This window comes from Pyrus communis, chromosome 1, assembly GCF_963583255.1.
Source record: "Pyrus communis chromosome 1, drPyrComm1.1, whole genome shotgun sequence".
In the NCBI taxonomy this organism is placed as follows: Eukaryota; Viridiplantae; Streptophyta; class Magnoliopsida; order Rosales; family Rosaceae; genus Pyrus; species Pyrus communis.
In genome coordinates this window covers 43,055,740-43,074,450 of record NC_084803.1, presented here as the reverse complement: position 1 = coordinate 43,074,450, position 18,711 = coordinate 43,055,740, and the positions used below count along the sequence as shown (strand labels likewise).

Genomic DNA, 18,711 nt, shown 5'->3' with positions numbered 1-18,711 from the left:
GTATTTTTATATGGAGAGATCAAAAAATTAAGCTATTTAAACTATAAGTAGTTGGAATTAAAACCAGCATAGCACAAAGCATTTCCTATCAAATCAAAATATTTTAATATTAAACTTTTTAAACTATGAATCGGTGGAATTAAACACCAGCAGAGCACTAACAATACAATACAGAGCACAAATTAACATTTGAGAAATCAAATCAAAGCTTTCTTTAACTACTTAAAATGCAGATGAATCTGAGAAAAAATTTGAAATTAAATGCGTAAGAAAAGAAAAGATTACGTGATTATGTTGTAGAAATACACAGCAGCTCTCTCTCTAGCTCTCTCTGTCTCTCTCAGTTCAGTTCGTTTTGTTCTTTGCAGTATGTGTGATGCCTCTTGGGTTTTAAATAGATGATGATGGTGATGATTGGACTGAAGTCGTGCGCGCTATTGCGTTTGCATGTATTCCGCATTCCACGGGCTATGGAGTTAAAGAATTTTAAACATTTGGAGTATTTATTGATTTGCCCCTCAATTTTTATTTTAAAGCCAATTAATCCACTCTCAATTTTTTATGATCATCTAAATTCACCCACACACCGTTGGATTTTTTATATTCTTCGTCTAATCATTCATTCCATCAATTTTTATCACGCCAAACGAAGCGACAAACTTTTTTAGTGTAAAAATGTTATATTGTTTCTTACTAACACCTATACTTTTTCCGTTTGGTAACTTTTTATTAGGGGCAAGCGGTTGATTTCTCTAAAAGATAGCATGCTAAATTGTATTTTTTGCGTCTCGCTTGATTTTCGCACGAGGGTAGCACCAAAGTTTCTAGACATGCCCATTTTCATTTGAGTACATAAAAAGATGTTGGATTACACGATCCGTTTTTTAGTTCCACAGTCACAATCTTTACAAAACAACTACCAACCTACTACAAAAATAAAATGTTACCTATCTATTATTAGATTTGCAAACTATATAATCATAAACTTAAAAAACTACTTAATTTGTAATAATATACTAATTGACAATTGTACCATCCATGAAGCTCTCTTTATTCAATTCAAGACTTCTATTTCTTTATATTTTTTGTCGAACAATATATTTGATAAATTAGACGCTAGTTTGAGATTTGTGATTTGTGATTTTGGATTTTGGATTTGGATTTGGATTTTGGATTTCTGTTATGTATTTGTATATTTGTATTTGTATTCGTATTCATAATTGTATTTGTTTGTTTGTTTGCTGAGGAATGAAGAGTTGTTCCAATTTAAATTGATTCACTATATGTAGTTCATTGATTTATTTGTGCCGTTAATTTTTACTAGTTTATGGCCTGGTTGTTTTCGAGATTGTGCCTGAAATGCGACTAACCGAGACACTTAGGATGAATAGGATTGCCAAATAATATTAATTATCCACTTGGTGGTGGCATGCTGATGATTGTCTGCCACCACTGGCCTGGTAGGGGTTGGCTCGTCTCTATGCATTGCTTGATTTTCAATTTTTTCAGGATATGTCTCAGCAGCCTCCATGGCAAGAATTGGTTGCAACGGATTTGCATGGAAATGAATGGCATTTTCGGCACATATTTTCAGCACTTGTGTATTTTTCATTGCAATTGCTTTAGCTAGGAATCTTCGTAAAATTGCATTTTGTCTACGTCACATTCATTATGTGTGGTTTTACATGCATGTTCCAGAGGTGAAAATGGAGAGCTGCGTGTTGGAGTAAGGAGCCGTCTTGTGTTATTTCTAGTCACAGCATGCATCTTGGAGTTCTGGCTGCTGCATCTCATGCCATTGCAACTGGGACACTATTTTCTGTACTCTACATGCCAAGGTCTAGTCTATTTTGCTTTATATGGAGTCAAATGAGTTCGTATCGTATCTTATTTGTTACCAATGTCCTTGTAGTCTTATTATGTGTAATTTCTCAGACTATTTCTTATATTTTGCACTCTGATTTTGTACGTGTGAATGATGGTGTTTAGGCGAAAACTATTTGATAACAATTTTGTTTTTAGTTTTCACTTTTGTACCTGAGATATGGGGAAATGATGGATAAGAAGATGGTGGGAGGGAGGGGAAGCAAAAAGACGAATAAATGAAAACAAAATCTTGAAAGTAGAAACAATTTAAAACAATTTATGATTTTTTTAGTTTTCATTTTGTGCAACCATCCGTCTACATTTCTTCTACATCTCTGCCCCCTTCCTTTCTTTCTCCACTCTTGTATATCTCTCGTCCTCTCTTGTTCTTGTCCTCTATCTTTAAAACAAGAATGAAAACTAAAAACTAAAAAAATGAAATAGTTATCGAACTGTCCCTAAATATATTAAAGAGTTTTGTTATTGGTGCTGATATTTTCTTCTGTTGGAGTATATTTTAAAATGGTTGGCAGCCTAGTTGGTTGGGTTATTTCTTGTATTGATGTTACTCTGTTAGAATATACCTACCTTGTTGGAGGAATAAGACATCTCCTAATAAATTAATGGGTAGTTGGGTCATTTGCTTTATTTCTTAAATTTATCCTGATTCCTGACAAAAAATTATTTGCTGGGTCCATTTGTGCCAGAACAAGTCGATCCGAGTTCCTTGTAAGTGTCAACAAGTACGTTGAAGCTCGCAGTCAGAAGCTATCTGTTGGGATGAGGTTTAAGATGAGATTTGAGGGTGAGGAAGGAGACACAGCACTGGGAATGGCTGTAGGCTGTTCGGAATTCAGCTTCTTGAAAATTCTAATTTAGAAGAGGCATCTGGATAGTTGGGGGATATTATACCAGTTTCATCATTTGATGCCGAATCTGACCGACATTCGGAACCATCAAATCTCAATCGATCTGATCATCCTTCAGGAAGTTGTGATGCTGAGAACCCAATAACCCAAATTGAAAATGCCATTACCAAATTATCAAACCTCCCGACAAACTTATCAATTCCTCCTGCTCTCACCGAAATTCCGACTTCCACCGGCCTTCAACTGCTTGCAGTCAAAAGAGAATAAATGATTACAACTGTGAAGAAGCTCAAGTTTTGGTCAAGAAAAAAAAGAGAAAAAGGAAGACTCTCCACCAACCCTATTATCCTCCCCCACCACCTCAACGACCACCACTGCCACCACCCGGCCACTATTGCTGCTCATACTCCTCCTCAACCCAACCCTCGGCTCCACCCTTACCATCATGGTTGGATGCTGACTACATCTACGAGACTCCTTTGGCACCTCCAGTCCAGCCTGCTCCAGAGTTTGCCTATCACCATCATGATCCAGTTCCAAGCCAACAAACGCCCAAACCAACGAGGGAGAGATTTTATGCTGCCGCCTCCGCCACTTGGGTCCTGAATTGTGTTCTTGGCTTCGGCATCCGTTTACTTCACTGCTTCAGTCCGTGTTTTTGCATTCGTGAAGTAATCCTGCAGTAGTGGAATATCTCAGTTGAATTATTGTACAAGGCAGACTGGCAGAACAGCATTTCTGAAATGGTATCGTATGTCAATTTGGACGTGCACATGGCATTATACATGTCATAGAAATTAGAAAGCTCGTGCAAAAATTTGTATCGTATAATGTTTCGGTCTTGGCAGCAATTCTGTATGTTTTCCTACATGGTAATGGTTACATCGGCAAATTACAGGGAACCGCTCCTCGTAGGATAACATAATCCGAAAGAAAAAAAAATGACGGGATCAACTCAAAAATGAAAAATAAAAAACGACAGTCTACACTGGAAACAATATGTACATGTTGAGGACAAAATTTTATAGGATGCTCGTTCCATGACTTAATCGACAACCACCATCTCTCTCTTGCTCGGAAAATGAAATGCATCCACTTGCAGTCTTCCTGCATGAATCGTTCGAACCCCCTCCTCCAACTTCTAAACTCCCTTTACAAGTATAGGGAAGCTGCAAAGACAATGTCCCTCTTGATATTCGAAACAGCCTCCTCGAATTTTGATTCAAGCTCAGTTTTCCCAACAGACTTAGCTGCTTGTATAAGTTGCTGAAGGACCTCCTCTAATCTCCTAATTGCCCTGATCAAACTGCCTTCAAAGACAGGTGTAGCTGACATGATCTCGTAGAATTTGGACCCTTCCGCCCATGCATACACAGCCTCCATAATATCAGGCCGAAATGAACCCACAAAGCTGTCAACATCAATTTCGACCTGTAGTGTATATAATACAAAACATTTTAATGGACGGTTAAAATCACCTATACAGCGATAGTGTAAAGAAATTCAAGCACATGTTCTACACAGAGTTGAGCCAATTTAGACCAAGATAACCAGCAGGACCGATCAATATATGTACACTGAGAAATGACCGGAGAAATTTGTACAAAAATGCAACTCTTACCACATATTTGTACCCTCTCTCTAATAGAGATAGGACTCACATGTGTTGGCAGACCCTACCTCTATTAGAGAGATGGTGCAAATGATGCAACTCTTGCCCATTTCATTTAGTCTATGCGTCGGAATCTCTTGGTGGTAATGATAATTTACAATGAATCGAATCTGAGCTTCTAACTGAATTTTACTGCAGAATATGCATGCATACCATATTGTTTGAATGTCTTTAGAAAATTTGAACTCATTCTACTTTTAAGGTGTTAAAGACGAATCTCTGGTAGAATGATGATATACAAGCTGATCACAGAAGCTGGTAGAATAAATATTCAACTGTACCAGAAAGGAAGCCAGTCTTTTACCTTGCACTCAAGCTGAACATCAGCAACCCTCCGAGCTGTATCTTGTAATTGTGAAAATAGCAGGTCAAGCTGTTCCCTTGGTTTTATAGCTTCCTTAAGCTTCTCCTGCCACACAAAACATGAGAGAAGAGAAACCATCTCTTCCACTTTTATGGCCTTGAAAGCCCCATTGAACATGAGCTCAGTCAGGGTCAACTCCTCTGCACTACTGATTTCACAAGCAACTTTACCCTTCAATTCCACAACATCATCCTTCGTAACATATCTGCATTTCAATCCACTCAAATTATTTTAGTATTTATATCTAAGGCATCAAAGTGATGGAATTCCTCGTTTAAAAGCAAAAAATTAAAAAAGAACTTTATGGTTACAATAGAAAATGAGGGACGAGAATTCATTACCCTAGCCTCCGAAGGACCCGTTTTCTTGCCTTCAGTTCATCTTTAAAAGCCAATGCAGTGGAAGAGCACATTGTTTTCTTAATTGATTTGATCTTGGCGGCCAAATCCTGCTTCATATGAAAAACCTTGAGCTTTTGCTCTATAAGTGGAGTTCTTGCAACTTCATGCCTGTCAAACAGGTTCTCTAAAGCCTCCATCCTACGAGACACCTTTTTGTATGAACTACTTTCAATCTGAAGAACGGCAAATCCAGTTGAAATTAGTAACACAGAATTTTAAAACGAAAATAATAAAAGAAAAACTAAAAGTCAAATTGCACTACTGCAGTAGCATACCTTCATATCTTCTTCGGGATCGAGTAAAGGAATCTTTCCTTTATCAAATCTTGACAGAGTTTCAACAACTCTCTTCAGTGTGTTTTCTTGAGCTGGTAGTGGCAAAAGATCCTTAGGAACGACCATACAAAGTTCACTCATACTATTTATCTGTTCAGAAAATATAAGTCGGCAAAATAACAAGCTTTTGGGTAAGTGATAAACAAAATTAATACTCTACATAGTACAGAATTGAAAATGACCCCTTAAAGAATTGCCATAATGACTCGTATACAAATTTAAATCTTATCAAAAACAGCAGCAGAAATTTGCAGAGAATATTAATAAGGTCACTTTGCCCCGTGAATCACTGCGTCAGAAACATGAGGAACATTGGTTACAGTTACATAACCAATATAAATCATCAGCATTCAGTACATCATCAGAGTTCAGATGAGGTTCCAAATTAGGCACAATGAACAGCAGAAGCATCAGGCATTTTACCTCAGATATGGAAATGGAGACAACAGCAGGTTCTCCTGGCTCTTTCAGAGGGATAATTTTGATGGTTTTCTTTGCAACTTCACTTGGACTCACCCCACATCTTGTCAGAACATCCACCGTGTAGTTTGCATCTTCGGGTTTTCTACTTGCATCATCTGGACAACGGAATGAGTTGTTTAGCAACCTGAAAAATCAAATCAGAATAAAGACTCTAAGCAATTGAGTGTCCTAACCTTCTGAAACAGTTTTCACCCGTTGAAAATTAAGTATCACTCCCCATGTGACTGGGTCGTCAAAGGAAAAAGAAGAACTTTCATCACTTTTAGCACATTGGATTGAGACAAGCCTGCCAGGTTTCAGAAATGGTAAGCAGTACTTTGGAGTTTTACCCTTCTTTTTGTTAAATCCACCCAACCTTCCAAAAAAAAAAAAAAAAAAAAAAAATCTCACAACCAACCAACCTATCAAAGTATGAAACTTCGGATCATCTGAACCTTTGGAGAGGCAATAAGAGCATTGCATGTACCCTGTTTTCTAAGGAGCTTTTTCTGCAGGTTTCTAGAAACTGTATTAGGAGTTCATTCCTAGCTAATTGCCTTTGATAATGATCTTGAAATTAAAATCATATCCTATTATCCAGGTTTCACGCTACCGCATTAGGGCTTTGTTCTTAATTTTGTACTTTTTCTTTTGGATAATGTTCATATCCTCGCTTGGGAATTCCTGGTTGGACTTGGTATAGTTCTCAAATCGAAAATTGATATGAATATCATGCAAAAGAAAAAGAACAAAAATAAGTACAAAGATGATTATAATGATGTTGGGAAAATGTAAACAGTATAATATAAATAAAAGGCGAGGATCTGAACAATGGTGATGGACTGAGAGTTTTATTTTATGCAGGTTTAAATGAAGGGTAAATTTGGAATTATAGAAGAAAATTTTGATTATGGGGTGTTAATAAAAATACCCATAAATAAATATAAAAAATAAATGACATGTAGTTTTATTTTTCTTTTCTGGGTGATCTTATTTTCTTAATTTTTTTATTTTTTTGGCTCCATCGTATTTTCTCCAAACTTCCAACTATAATGCACATATCCTCACAATATTCTTCATATATAAGAGCCTTGGAACTGCACCGAAAACATGGAACCAATATAATAAGAACAGGGTTTCACAACTAACTGATAACATGGAACCAATATAATAAGAACAGGGTTTCACAACTAACTAATAACGAGAACACGGTGTGGTAAATGACGGATTACGAGACTTCCTTAAAACTAAAAACTGAAGGTCTCGGATTTGAAACCCGCTGCAGGTGTGGAAGCCAAACTTGTGGCCAGGGAGAGGAGGAAAGGACGGATAACCGTGGCTTGCCACCAGTTATCCCCCTTTGAATAAAAAAGAGAGCACAGTTTCACAGCCTACATCTGTAAACAGGCTAAATTTGTAATAAGTTACATTCTTCCTTGTGGACAGACTTCCAACAACTCTTAGAGATGAATCTCCAGGGGCTAACCTATTGCTTTTATGATTAGTTCTTCTAATGACGTCGTTTGTGATCACGAGATCTATGACCTGCAAGGTGCCTCTTGTGTTTCCTTACAGATTCTCTGTCACCATCGGATGAATCTGTGGCATCATCCAAGCCACTCGAGCGTCTCCTGTGGCTTGATTGGCTGCTACCCTGCCGTGGTCTGTTATCACTGTCAAGCTTGCGATCCTTGTTTCTAGACTTTCTCCTTGATTTTCCATGTTCGGAATGAGTTACCCTGTCAGATTTTTCGTCTTTTTCCCGGCCAATTTTACCGTAGTAGTAGAGTTCCGAATCAAAATCACTTGATTCATCTCTTCCCTTGGATGGACCTGGCCTGCCAGAATCGCAACTCTCTGAACTTCCAGCCTTTCGTTTAGAAGTATGGTATATCCCATTCTCAACGGAACTATTTTCGGGTTCCCAGCGATCCTCTTTGTCCGTGAGTACATCAGAGTTGAATCTTATATCATCTGGACCCACACTGCTGGACTCATGGGTTCCACGTGATTTCAAATTTTCAACTAGAGAATCAGCTTCCCTCATCTCTATGCTCAAATGATCACGCCTATGTTTCTTATCTAGTGTTGGGACTTTATCATCATCTGAAATATCTGACACTTCATCCAAGCGTTTTGATCGTTTCCTAGCATCACAAGGGGGCCTTTCTGCATTGTTTTCTAACAGATCATCACTTAAGTCAGTACTATAGGACCTGGTGGTTCTTCCCCCGTGATTTGAGAATTTAGAAGCTTTGCTGGAGTATGACGAGGGTCCCATGCTTTTCCTCCCACTGTGATGCTCATCACCTTTCATGTTGCTGTCTGACCGCTCTCCATCAGTATCATGAGCTCTGTTATTGATGTCCTTATGATCACCCCGACATCTCACTTTCCTCCTTTGCCCAGAATGTCTCCCATTGTCATGGTATGCAGCATCTTTGTCTCTGTCCCTATCTGACCAGTCCCAATTCACTTCATGATTTTTGTTCTCCCGATCCCTATATTCATCCGGGGATTCTACTTTCCGCTGTTGGCTTGAGCTTTTCCTGGTACCATGCTGTGCTATTCTGTTCCGTTGCGACAAATCCCCATCAGATTCAGTTTCATAGGTTTTATTCATATGGTCCCTGTTTTGCTGTCTTGAGCTATGCCTAGTATGTCCACGGTGTCTGTCTCTATCTATTTCCCTCTCCAACAATTCTCCATCAGATTCAGTATCCCACTTTCTGCTCCTCCTAGCGTTGTAGTTTCTTAAGTTCTTGTTCTCTTCACACAGATCCTCATCACCTGTACGCTTCTGACGGCATGTTCCCTCTAGAACATTATTTTCATTGTCATATCTTCTACCAGAATCACTGTCCCTCCCTCTAGATCTAGATCTTCGCAAGCCGTACCTGCCATGAATCTGGAAACTATGAGAACCTATCTATAAGCAAAAACCGAAGAAAAATGCAAGCTAGTATAGAAGAGTTGAATGAAATAGACCAACAAAAATAAGGAGCACTAAATCTAACACCTAACAGAAAACTACACCCTCATAGAAATTCATAATACATAAAATAATTAAATCAGGAGATTATAGATTATACAAACTTCACCCAAATTAAAATATCGCACTTCAAGCACCTGGAAAAATTCAGCACAACAAAATAATTCCTGAATGTGGGCAGTTGTAGTGTCACGTTACCATCACCTGCTGCTTTCTACCAAAATTATTTACTTGCCTCAGATGTATAATTGCATATGGTTGGAACAAGACATATATATATATATATATATATATGGTATTTTTATGCTATGTAAATACAGGCATGACAACAAGACAAAATTACTAGAATGCAAACTCTCACATGCAACGTCTGTCTTTCTAGCTATTTTGCATGGAATTCAACGTAAACTGGGAGGTTGCAGTTGTAGGGACTTGAATGAAAAATACCCAATCTAATACTATGATAAGTTGTGCTGGTAGAACGCAGGCCAACTATTGTTTTAGATTCCAACAGCTACAGTAACACAGATCTCACAAGTGCTATAGACAACACATTCAACAGCTGCTGCTTAAAGTAAAGCATACCTCTCAGAATCTCCCAATGACATCTTGCTAGTGTTCCTCCACTGTCCAAAATTTTCTTCCACCATTGGTTTATCATCCGCATCAGAATAACCAAATAAAGCAACCATTTTTCTCGCCCAAAATTTTGGGGGTGGTCTGTCACTATCAGCCCATTCATAGTCTCCACCAGGATTGCGGAAACAGTGGATAAAATTGCAGGCTGTACCACGGGAACATGTCTGCAACATTAAACAAGAATGATTATCAACAAGAGAATCCTCAGACTTCAAGGTTAGAATTGACATATTAAAGCCAAAACTTAGTTTATTACTCCAAAACAAAATTCTGTAAAATCTTATTCAATTTGAAAAGTACAAAGTACAACAAAAAAATTTAACACCAACACCGAGGGCTGGTTTGGTATTGATGTGCTTTGAAAAAAAACTGCTTCTGCTGTGCTGTGAGAATAAGCTCATTTTTGCTGCTTCATGTTTTCAGCTTTTTCACCCAAAAATGTGAAAATAAGTTGTTTTTAAGTGTTTACCAAACACCTTTTTGAGCTCAACTTTTTTTGATACTCACTTTTTATAAAAGCACCTCAATACCAAACCAATACAGAGTATGACTAAAGAAGACAACGGGAAATGAAGGAACTGACAATACCTTGTACCTCGACTTCATATATTCCCCACATATGGCAACCTTCCATCTGGTCACATTGATAAATTCACAACTTATCTGCCAAAAACAACAACTAGGTCAACAAACCACCCCTCAAGATAGCGATGCCAAGAATGCAGAGAATTAAGCATTTACGGAAGTGAAATATAATAAAGAGATTCAAGAAAGAAAGGGATATCCCAAAAATGTTTAGTCAAATAGCAGGCAGGGAGGTTAGTTAAACTGATAGCCAGCTGCAATTAGAAGCAATCATACAACTTGTGTAGATATCAATTAAATTAAACTTCAAGGTAGGCAGAGATATGACAGGGGTGCTTTTGCATGAAACTACCAACATGCAAACAACCAATAGGGTAGCAAAAACGAAAATTTTCCTCATCACACCCCATAAGCACTCATTCAAATACAAAGAAAGTGCAACACCTGTTTCCCAGCAAAGTAGCGGCCATTAACAGATTGATAAGCAACAACAGCTGAATCCAGTGATTTGTAGTGTATGTACACATTTCCCCGCAAGTGGAATGCACCATTTCTGCAAACCTGACACAGATACTCCATGTGTCACTGTAAGATTACCAACCGAAAATTTGTATGGCGTGAATAGGAAAGTAACAAGACAAAGTCTAGAATTTCAGTCCATTGCCCTTTTACTTTTGAAAACAGATGAAGTATTTTGGTAATCACAAAGAAGCTGTCAGAAACCTTGAAATTTATAATTTCTCCAAACTTCAAGAATTCCGTATGCACATCCTCATAAAATTCTTCAAAGCAGCGCTCCACCTCCTCATCAGTATACTGAAAAGAGGAAAGCAATATGAAACCAGGAAAATTATATCATCAGCATATACTAAAATAGAAAGACGCAACTGGCCTGTCCCAATATTAAATTTTGTCAAGATATAAAACAGGTGAGCCATACATCCTCCACCAAAACAACACGGAAACATCAGCGTGTTCAGAAAGGTATGGCAACTGTTTAAAGACACTAAGAATGACTGTTTAAAAAAATGAACAATATTGCAACTTTGCATTATAAAAAGGTGTAATTGACTTGAATATCAACGTTGATGAGTTCAAGTTCACTCACTAAAGCATATGTCACCATCAAATATATAGAAGCAAAATCCATCCGGTACCTTAAATAGTTATTTTAAAAGAATTACAGGGACAAACTAGAACTGCCTTAATTTGTTTTCAAGGTTCTAACTTGTAGCATATGTCAACTAACAAAAAATAGCATCGTACATGCAAATATATACCTAAAGATAAATGAAGGAAAACATAACACAACATGGTGACACTCAAAGATCTACCTGATACAATAGAATCTTAGAGAAAAACTGTAAACGGAAAATTGGTAACTATATCATCAAAATAAGAAAAGTTTTCCATTTCTAACCAAACATTCTGCCAATAAGAAAAGCTATTATATAATTTGTACCTATTTTTTTGCCGTGAAAAGAAAGAATTTTATCAAACAAAAATTTACAATTAGTTAACAAGAAGCACACCAGCAGCCAGAAACAAAAGGCAATTAACAGAGATGTATGGCAACCACATAAAAAACAATGATTGTCAGTTCATTATAATGCTTAATAATAAAGATCATAATGATACAAACTCCAACTGAATTATTTATGTTCTTCAGATTCTGATTGTGGAAAAGATAAGCAACTCAATTTTCATAAAAGATTCTTTGTTATTTTCATTTCATTTGCCTTTGACATGTTTAGAGTGGAAGAAGAGTTAACTGCATTCAGATAATTCTAAAAGTTGTAGCCAACCATCACAAACTGTGGGATGTAAGATGTGATACCAGACAGCTTTAACACCTCCCACAACAGATATATTGCCCAACAAACTACGAGTTGTTAAGGAAGAAAACTTGTAGGATTACTACAGTAAACTCATGAACTTATTATACAATTGAACACAGAAGAAAAAAAAACAAATCTCAATATGGACACTGAAGCATAATATATATGTTGCCCAACAAACTACGAGTTGTTAATGAAGAAAACTTGCAGGATTACTACAGTAAACTCATGAACTTATTATACAATTGAACACAGAAGAAAAAAAACAAATCTCAATATGGACACTGAAGCATAATATCTCTCACTGGCATAAAATAAAAGAAAATTCATGATGAAAGACAACTATAACATCCCTTAAAAAATAAATATTTTCTTGTAACTCAGCTTTCTTTTAATTGATAAAACGTTATGTTTGCAATTAGAATAAAAGTTACTTCCAAAGCATGAGACCACATGTGTAGAGATACACGTCAACACACACTTGGTTAATATAGGTCTAAAGAAGAAATAAATAGGAAAGAAAACTTATGCCATAAATGGTAATAAGAATAAGAAAACAAGGGATACGTTATTTGGTAACAAGTTACTATTGCCAGCAAGGAAGGATACACTATTGGGGTATCTTTGATTCCAACTGAACCAAGGCCGAAAGCTTGAATCCCCACCAAAGTGAATATCGCAAATGAATCTCTGATCAATCAAGTCAAAGAAGAAGAGTACATTTCACAAATGAACAGAATAAAAAATGAACTAAGCCACATTCCTGAACTAGGACACATGGTATGCAATCAAATGCAAAACCTCAAACAAATAACAGCTCAAAAAAATGACACAATAATTTATGATGATTGATGCTTGAAAACAACCACAAACGACAGGGGAAAAAAAGGTTCATTTGATGTCGGATATGCCTACTTAACATAGTAGGATTAGGAACAATAAACCAAAGGTTTCACAGATTAGAGAAGGATATGAAGACCCCCAAAGTCAGAAATAGGATACAAGAATCACAGGAAGGCATGACAGCATTAACAGACCTCGAGCCCCTCATCCTGCTCCCAAGCAAGGCCTGGACCATTGTACATGTTCTTGATAAGCAGTGTGGAAGATTTATCAGGACAGAAATGGACTCTGCTACAACGCTGACCAAACCGACAAGCTCCAGTTTTCAAATGGAAAGGGCAATGAGCTTTATCCTGTCATATATAAAAGTACATAACTTAAGGATTATAGACAGTGATCTTCACTGCTGATCAAAATAGCAGCATCAACACATGAAATATAAGAAGTATTGTCAGAGATATAAAGACTAAAGAGTTATCAACACGTAAATGGGTAATAAGGGCAATAATGAGACGACAGAGGAATACCTGCTCAGTTCCAAAATGTGGTACTTGTTGAGCAACACTCTCGATCAGCTGCTGTGCTGACATTGATGAACTTTTATAATCAGAAAAAGCTTTAGATTGTGGAGGGAGAGGATTTGATGTAGGCCTATCAGAATCCTGTAAAACAAATGACAACCTCTACGATTAAACTCATCGGTAAAACCAAAAATGAAACTTATCTGTAGGATAATCTATCCTACAATATATCTAAACAAAGTTCCAGATTCATGTTGCACACCTTCTTTCTACTTTCTTGGTCTGTGTTTTTCTTAGGAATCTTGACCCTTTTCTTCTTGAGAATGATCTCATTTCCTTGCCAGATGATTTCAGCAGGTCCTTCTTCATAGTCCCACTCATCAACCTCATTACCGTCATTTGCATTTTCGACCTGCCATATGTACCCCAAGCAATAGTGAAAATCCATTTTTAAGGCAATAAGTATATTTCCTCCCAAACTATTTCCAAACCAAAAGAAATTTGAACCATAATGCTAAGAAGGAGTTGATATGCCCTGTAAATAGCATTTTAAACTGTCCTACTTCAAGTAGACAATGCATATACCTTACCCGTCAAATATAGCAGAAGGGCTGACCAAACATTAACAACCTTCATTTCACAAACACTATACTTTCGTTTCCAAATCAAAGACCACGCCTCTTACCACGGGCATGAAGCTATCATATCAACTGACAACATAAGCATCTTGCACCCATATAAAAGGACCACTACTCCACAAAACAGGCGTACAAATGATGCTATCTTCACTAAACAACTCAACCAAAAATAAACAAAAGGAAATCGTACATGTAACATAATTAAAGCACTGGTACGAAAAAGGATAATTAGAATCCAGAAAGCAAATGACAACTAAATAACTAATATATTTAGCAAGACAATAATTAATATATTCAGCAATACTGTTCTTCCTGAGCTACATTTCATCACTAATTCAACCAAGTATTTCTGTTTATCATATTTCAAGCACATTCTCAAACACAAATTGAACAAACAAATCAATGAACTACAAAATTATGCTGCTAATTTACGTAATCAAAATTCAAAAGTTGCAGTCCAAAGCATAAAGATTGATAAACAAAAAACAACCTGTTCATTCCGCAATTCGTCTTCTTCCTCAAGAGCCTTGATTCTTCTTCGTTCTTCCTCTTCTTCTTCTTCGATTTGTTTCTTCCTCTTAACCTCCATGGCTTCCATCCACGCCTTCTCTCGCTCCTCGAAAATCTTCCTTTCTCTTTCCGACCGCTTGGCCTCCTCTTGCTCGATCATCGTAATCTTCGCAAGCTCTAGAGGATCGTTGAGAATGGCGTCATGTTCCTCTCGCTCTTTAAGTGCCATCTCCTTCCTCGTCTGCTTTCTCTTCATCTTCTTCATCACTTTCCTCTTCTCCTTCCTATTCGTCATCCCTTTCTCTGCTCCCAAAGGCTCTGTTCTGGGCACAATACCTCCTCCTACTCCTTCTCCTTCTTTTGCCGCTGCTTCAGCCAGTGCTGACTCCATTTTCTACCACTTCATTTCAGGCCTGAATTTAGGAAAAAAGGTTGCTCAACATTTGAACAAAAGGCAGGGCAAGGGCTTTGGAAGGAGAACTCAATTCGAAATCATTTGAGCTGTGCGCATTGATCTGCCGTCAAGTTGTAGGAAGGCGATGGTTGTCGTGGTGGTGGGTAGGTTCAGTGAGATAGAGAAATGGGTTGTGGCGGTTCAGATCAGAAGGGCGACCAAGGATTTGGAAGAGCCGGTGGCAGGAGGTGGTAGGGACTTTTTGGAAGTAAAATAAAAAAGGAAAAGAGGGGGCAGACTTGGGTTTAAAGGGTTGGCGGAAACAAAAGAGACAAGTAGGGGTGGGCGCGGTTCGGATTGGTGCGGTTTTGAGTGAAACCAAAACCAAAACTGCAAGTTTTTGCGTTTGGTTCGGTGCGGTTTTGAGGCTAAAACCGAAATGAAACCAAACCGTTTGGTTCAGTTCAGTTTGGTTTTAAACGGTTTTGGTTTGGTTTCATTGTTTGAAAAAGCTATTATGGTTACCTAGTTGTATCTCATTTCATCCAATTCAATAAAAAAGTTTTGGTGTTTGAGTGACAACTAATTTCTGACTAGATCTCCACAAGTATTTGAAGGTGAACAAACAAATAGTTTGAATTGAAAGCTACACCAGATTTAATAAACAAGTAACAAGTCTTGACTTTTAACATTAAAAACAAGTCCTTCGATAGCCCAAATGCAGCATTATTTATTGTAGTCAGCAACCAAGCATGCAATACACATTCAATCTTAAGTTCAAGAGAGTTCAAATCATGATGCAGGGATTGAAATCAACATACAGCCCAAAGTAATGCGAATATCTCCTTAATCAAGGGGGTGGATTCAATTCGTGTAGGTGTGTGCAGTGGATATATAATTGTTTACAGTGGAGTCGATAGACCGAAAGCAAAATTACCATCTGATAGAAGAGATAAGATCACATCACAATCACATACGATTCAATTAACGAGAATAGTTGAATGAATGCAGAGCAAACCCAATTCAGAAAACGATTAAAAACACTGCAGATCGAATTCAGTCCAAATTATGAAGCAAGCAAGCAGATACAACAGGTAGAATTGAAGAAAGAAAGTGCTGACCGAGGATCAGTTTCCAAGGCGACGTAGAGCGCTTGGTTGATGGCAGAGTAGAGGTTCAATTATTTGCTACCAGTGCCACGAACAATCGTTCCATCACCGGCGGCGGTGGAGGAGGAGGAAGAGGAAGAGGAAGAGCAGGTTGCAAATGGCCTTCTCCTGGCAACTCCAAGCCCTTTAACCAATCCTCCAAATCTGCTCAGCACCATTTAATCACTGAAAACAGAGAGCGAGCGAGCTCAATCTCTTAGAATGGAAGACTCAAATCCCCTTTTGATTCAAAACCCAACCCAAAACCTAACCCTAAAATTAATCTCAAATATATAAGTAAATTTAATTAAAACAAGTTATAAATCTTAGTTCTTACCATATTATAGCACTCTGAACTCTAGAGGCTAGGAGCTGGAATGAAGGGGAGGCCGGAGGGGAGACCGAGAGAGAGAGAGAGAGAGTGTCTGGAAAGTGGAGACCGTGACCGAGGGAGAGAGTTAGATGATTAAAGTTGAGCAGTCCAGACCAGAAGAAAGAAAAGATAGAGATTACGTGGCCATGTTACTATGTGTTTGAGTCCATACTAAATGTGTGGATTCAATGAAATTACCAATTAGAATTTGACATTTAATAAAGTTATGCGATTTTTGTTTCAGATGGCCAGAATCGAAACTAAACCGTTTTTCCTTCATTCGGTTTGATTTCAAATCGAAATTGTTTTGAAATCGCAAAATCAAACCGTTTGATGCAGTTAGATTTGGTTCATGATTCGGTTTCTGTTTTTGGGTTCAAATGCCCACCCCTAGAGACGTGAAGGGAGGAAGCTCTTGGGGCTTGGGGGATGGAAAAGGCGAATAAAGAAACAAAAATAAACAGCTCCAGCCGACCAGCCACATCCCCTGGGCGATGAGCCTTAGGATCCCCCTCCCCAAAAAACCAGCTCCAGCCCACACCAATTCACTGGGCTCCAGAAGAGCCCGACTTCTCCTCCAAGCTCAAATCGACACGCCCAGCGCGGCAGTGCCTGTGCTATGTAAATACCAGGCAGACGTCACGGTTACATTAGTCATAATTTTAAATTACTAAAAAAATTATAAAAAATGGTAAAAAAATATATTAAAAATACAAAAAAATTTACATAACCTTTGGTTAAACATCATATCTAAAATTAAAAAAAAAATCTTTAATTATTTTACTAAAAAATAATAAATATACTTTAATACCAATAGCCTGGGCTATTCAGTTAGCGGTGGAGATGCACTTTGACAGTTACTATTTACTAAAGGCAATTGTTCACTTGGGGATTGAGTTGCCTATAACCCAGAGACACCATTTAAGGGTGGAAGTGCTCTAAGGGAGTAAGGAGTGGGCTAAGCCTCACAATCGGCTAGCAATAATGTGGTTCAAATTCGCCTTTGGTGAGAATCAAACCCAAGGTTCTAAAAATCGTTAAGTGCTAGTCGGGCAATGTGCTGGGGCCTAGGGCCTAGGCGGGCTAGGTGGATTCAAGTGAATTTAGCATATTTCGTACAAATGTAAAAAATTATACTTGCATTGGAAATTTAAGAAAGATAAAATACAAATAAAACAATACATTAATCATAAGTACTATAATAACTATTAATTTACGCCTCTCCGCATGCACTAACGTGCGTGCGAGAGACATTTTTGCTTCACGGGTGCTACTCGCCCCAAAGATGTGTTGTTTTAGATATTCTTATATTTCTTAAGTGATTATTTTATAAATTGTGGCTGTGTGTCCATCACAACAATTTCTTATTATTTTCAATCATCTAGCTTAGTCTTTTTGCACCCGCTCATTGTATAGAAAAAAATGAAATTTATGAATTGCACCATAACCATTCCATATATATATATATATATATATATATATATATATTTTTTTTTTTTTTTTTTTGCTTGTTGATTATTATGGTGTCATTTTTTTTGTTTGGCTGATAGAATTTGGTTTCACGAACTAAACTATGCTTGGTCATTATTATCACTTTGGTAATTATTGATTAACAAAAAAAATAAAGTTCATTAGTGTAGTTAGAATTCTCTTATACCCATTAGTATTGTTTTACCCATATATATTGTACAAGAAGAAAATCAAGAGTTGGGTTCCTTAGTCAATAAGGGATTAAAAATGGTGGATTTCATTTTCGTTTACTATGATAATGGTGTTATCGTTATGTATGCCATATTGTCATATTGCCATGTTCGTTGAAGAATTTAGCAGCATATATTACATCCAATTTGCACATATGTGAGTAATCTGTCATACAATTTTTACTATTTTTTCCTTTAAAACAACAACGAAGATAAAATGGGAAAACATAAACAATTAAAAAAATCTGAAAATATGACATGTAATTTCATTTCTAAATACATGCTGATAACATTTAATGTCCTTAAATCAAAATTTTCATATTCATAAGTTTTCAGTCAAAGTTATAGGCTAATTAGGGATGAACTCCTACTTTATGAAGTAAAGCAAAATATGGACAACATATACATATGTAAACATAGCGTCTATGAAATTAAAGACACGCTTGCCACCCATTTGCTACTTGATGCTTTAGATTTTTATGGTTAATCTGCATGCAGTGATGATAACATAAGAAGTCTAACTATAATGCACAATCCCAAATATAAAGGTTGTAAGCAATT

General features: G+C 37.2%; 2 protein-coding genes across 3 annotated transcripts; both read right to left on the bottom strand.

The window, feature by feature from the left end:
- Positions 1-3,628: 3,628 nt before the first annotated feature.
- Positions 3,629-6,587, bottom strand: LOC137728315 (DExH-box ATP-dependent RNA helicase DExH9-like). The gene is made up of 7 exons (XM_068467137.1): positions 6,583-6,587; positions 6,164-6,345; positions 5,931-6,085; positions 5,448-5,597; positions 5,113-5,345; positions 4,712-4,976; positions 3,629-4,166 (listed from the first exon to the last, which is right to left on the bottom strand). The coding sequence occupies exons 1-7, from the start codon at positions 6,585-6,587 to the stop codon at positions 3,888-3,890; spliced, it is 1,269 nt and encodes a 422-aa protein (XP_068323238.1). The 3' UTR covers positions 3,629-3,887.
- Positions 6,588-7,135: 548 nt separating this feature from the next.
- On the bottom strand, positions 7,136-16,586 carry LOC137713687 (zinc finger CCCH domain-containing protein 5-like). Of its 2 annotated transcripts, XM_068453022.1 has the most exons (11): positions 16,415-16,586; positions 16,051-16,263; positions 14,516-14,948; positions 13,650-13,799; positions 13,394-13,528; positions 13,061-13,219; positions 10,909-11,001; positions 10,630-10,746; positions 10,189-10,263; positions 9,547-9,764; positions 7,136-8,866 (listed from the first exon to the last, which is right to left on the bottom strand). In XM_068453022.1, exons 3-11 carry the CDS (start codon positions 14,924-14,926, stop codon positions 7,480-7,482), a joined length of 2,745 nt encoding a protein of 914 aa, XP_068309123.1. In that variant the 5' UTR covers positions 14,927-14,948; positions 16,051-16,263; positions 16,415-16,586; the 3' UTR covers positions 7,136-7,479. The 2 variants fall into 2 exon arrangements, with proteins under 2 accessions (XP_068309123.1, XP_068309131.1); XM_068453030.1 differs by lacking the exon at positions 16,415-16,586 and having other exon boundaries at positions 16,051-16,402.
- Between the last annotated feature and the right edge of the window lie 2,125 nt (positions 16,587-18,711).

Coding starts and splice junctions, on each gene's coding strand:
- LOC137713687 (XM_068453022.1), bottom strand. CDS start 14,926: ATGGAGTCAGCACTGGCTGAAGCAGCGGCAAAAGAAGGAGAAGGAGTA. Junction 10,264..10,629: donor GCTACTTTGCTGGGAAACAG/GTGTTGCACTTT, acceptor TGTTTTTGGCAG/ATAAGTTGTGAATTTATCAA. Junction 8,867..9,546: donor TCATTGGGAGATTCTGAGAG/GTATGCTTTACT, acceptor GATTCATGGCAG/GTACGGCTTGCGAAGATCTA.
- LOC137728315 (XM_068467137.1), bottom strand. Junction 5,598..5,930: donor TCTCCATTTCCATATCTGAG/GTAAAATGCCTG, acceptor TTTTCTGAACAG/ATAAATAGTATGAGTGAACT. Junction 4,167..4,711: donor ATGTTCAGCTTGAGTGCAAG/GTAAAAGACTGG, acceptor TATACACTACAG/GTCGAAATTGATGTTGACAG.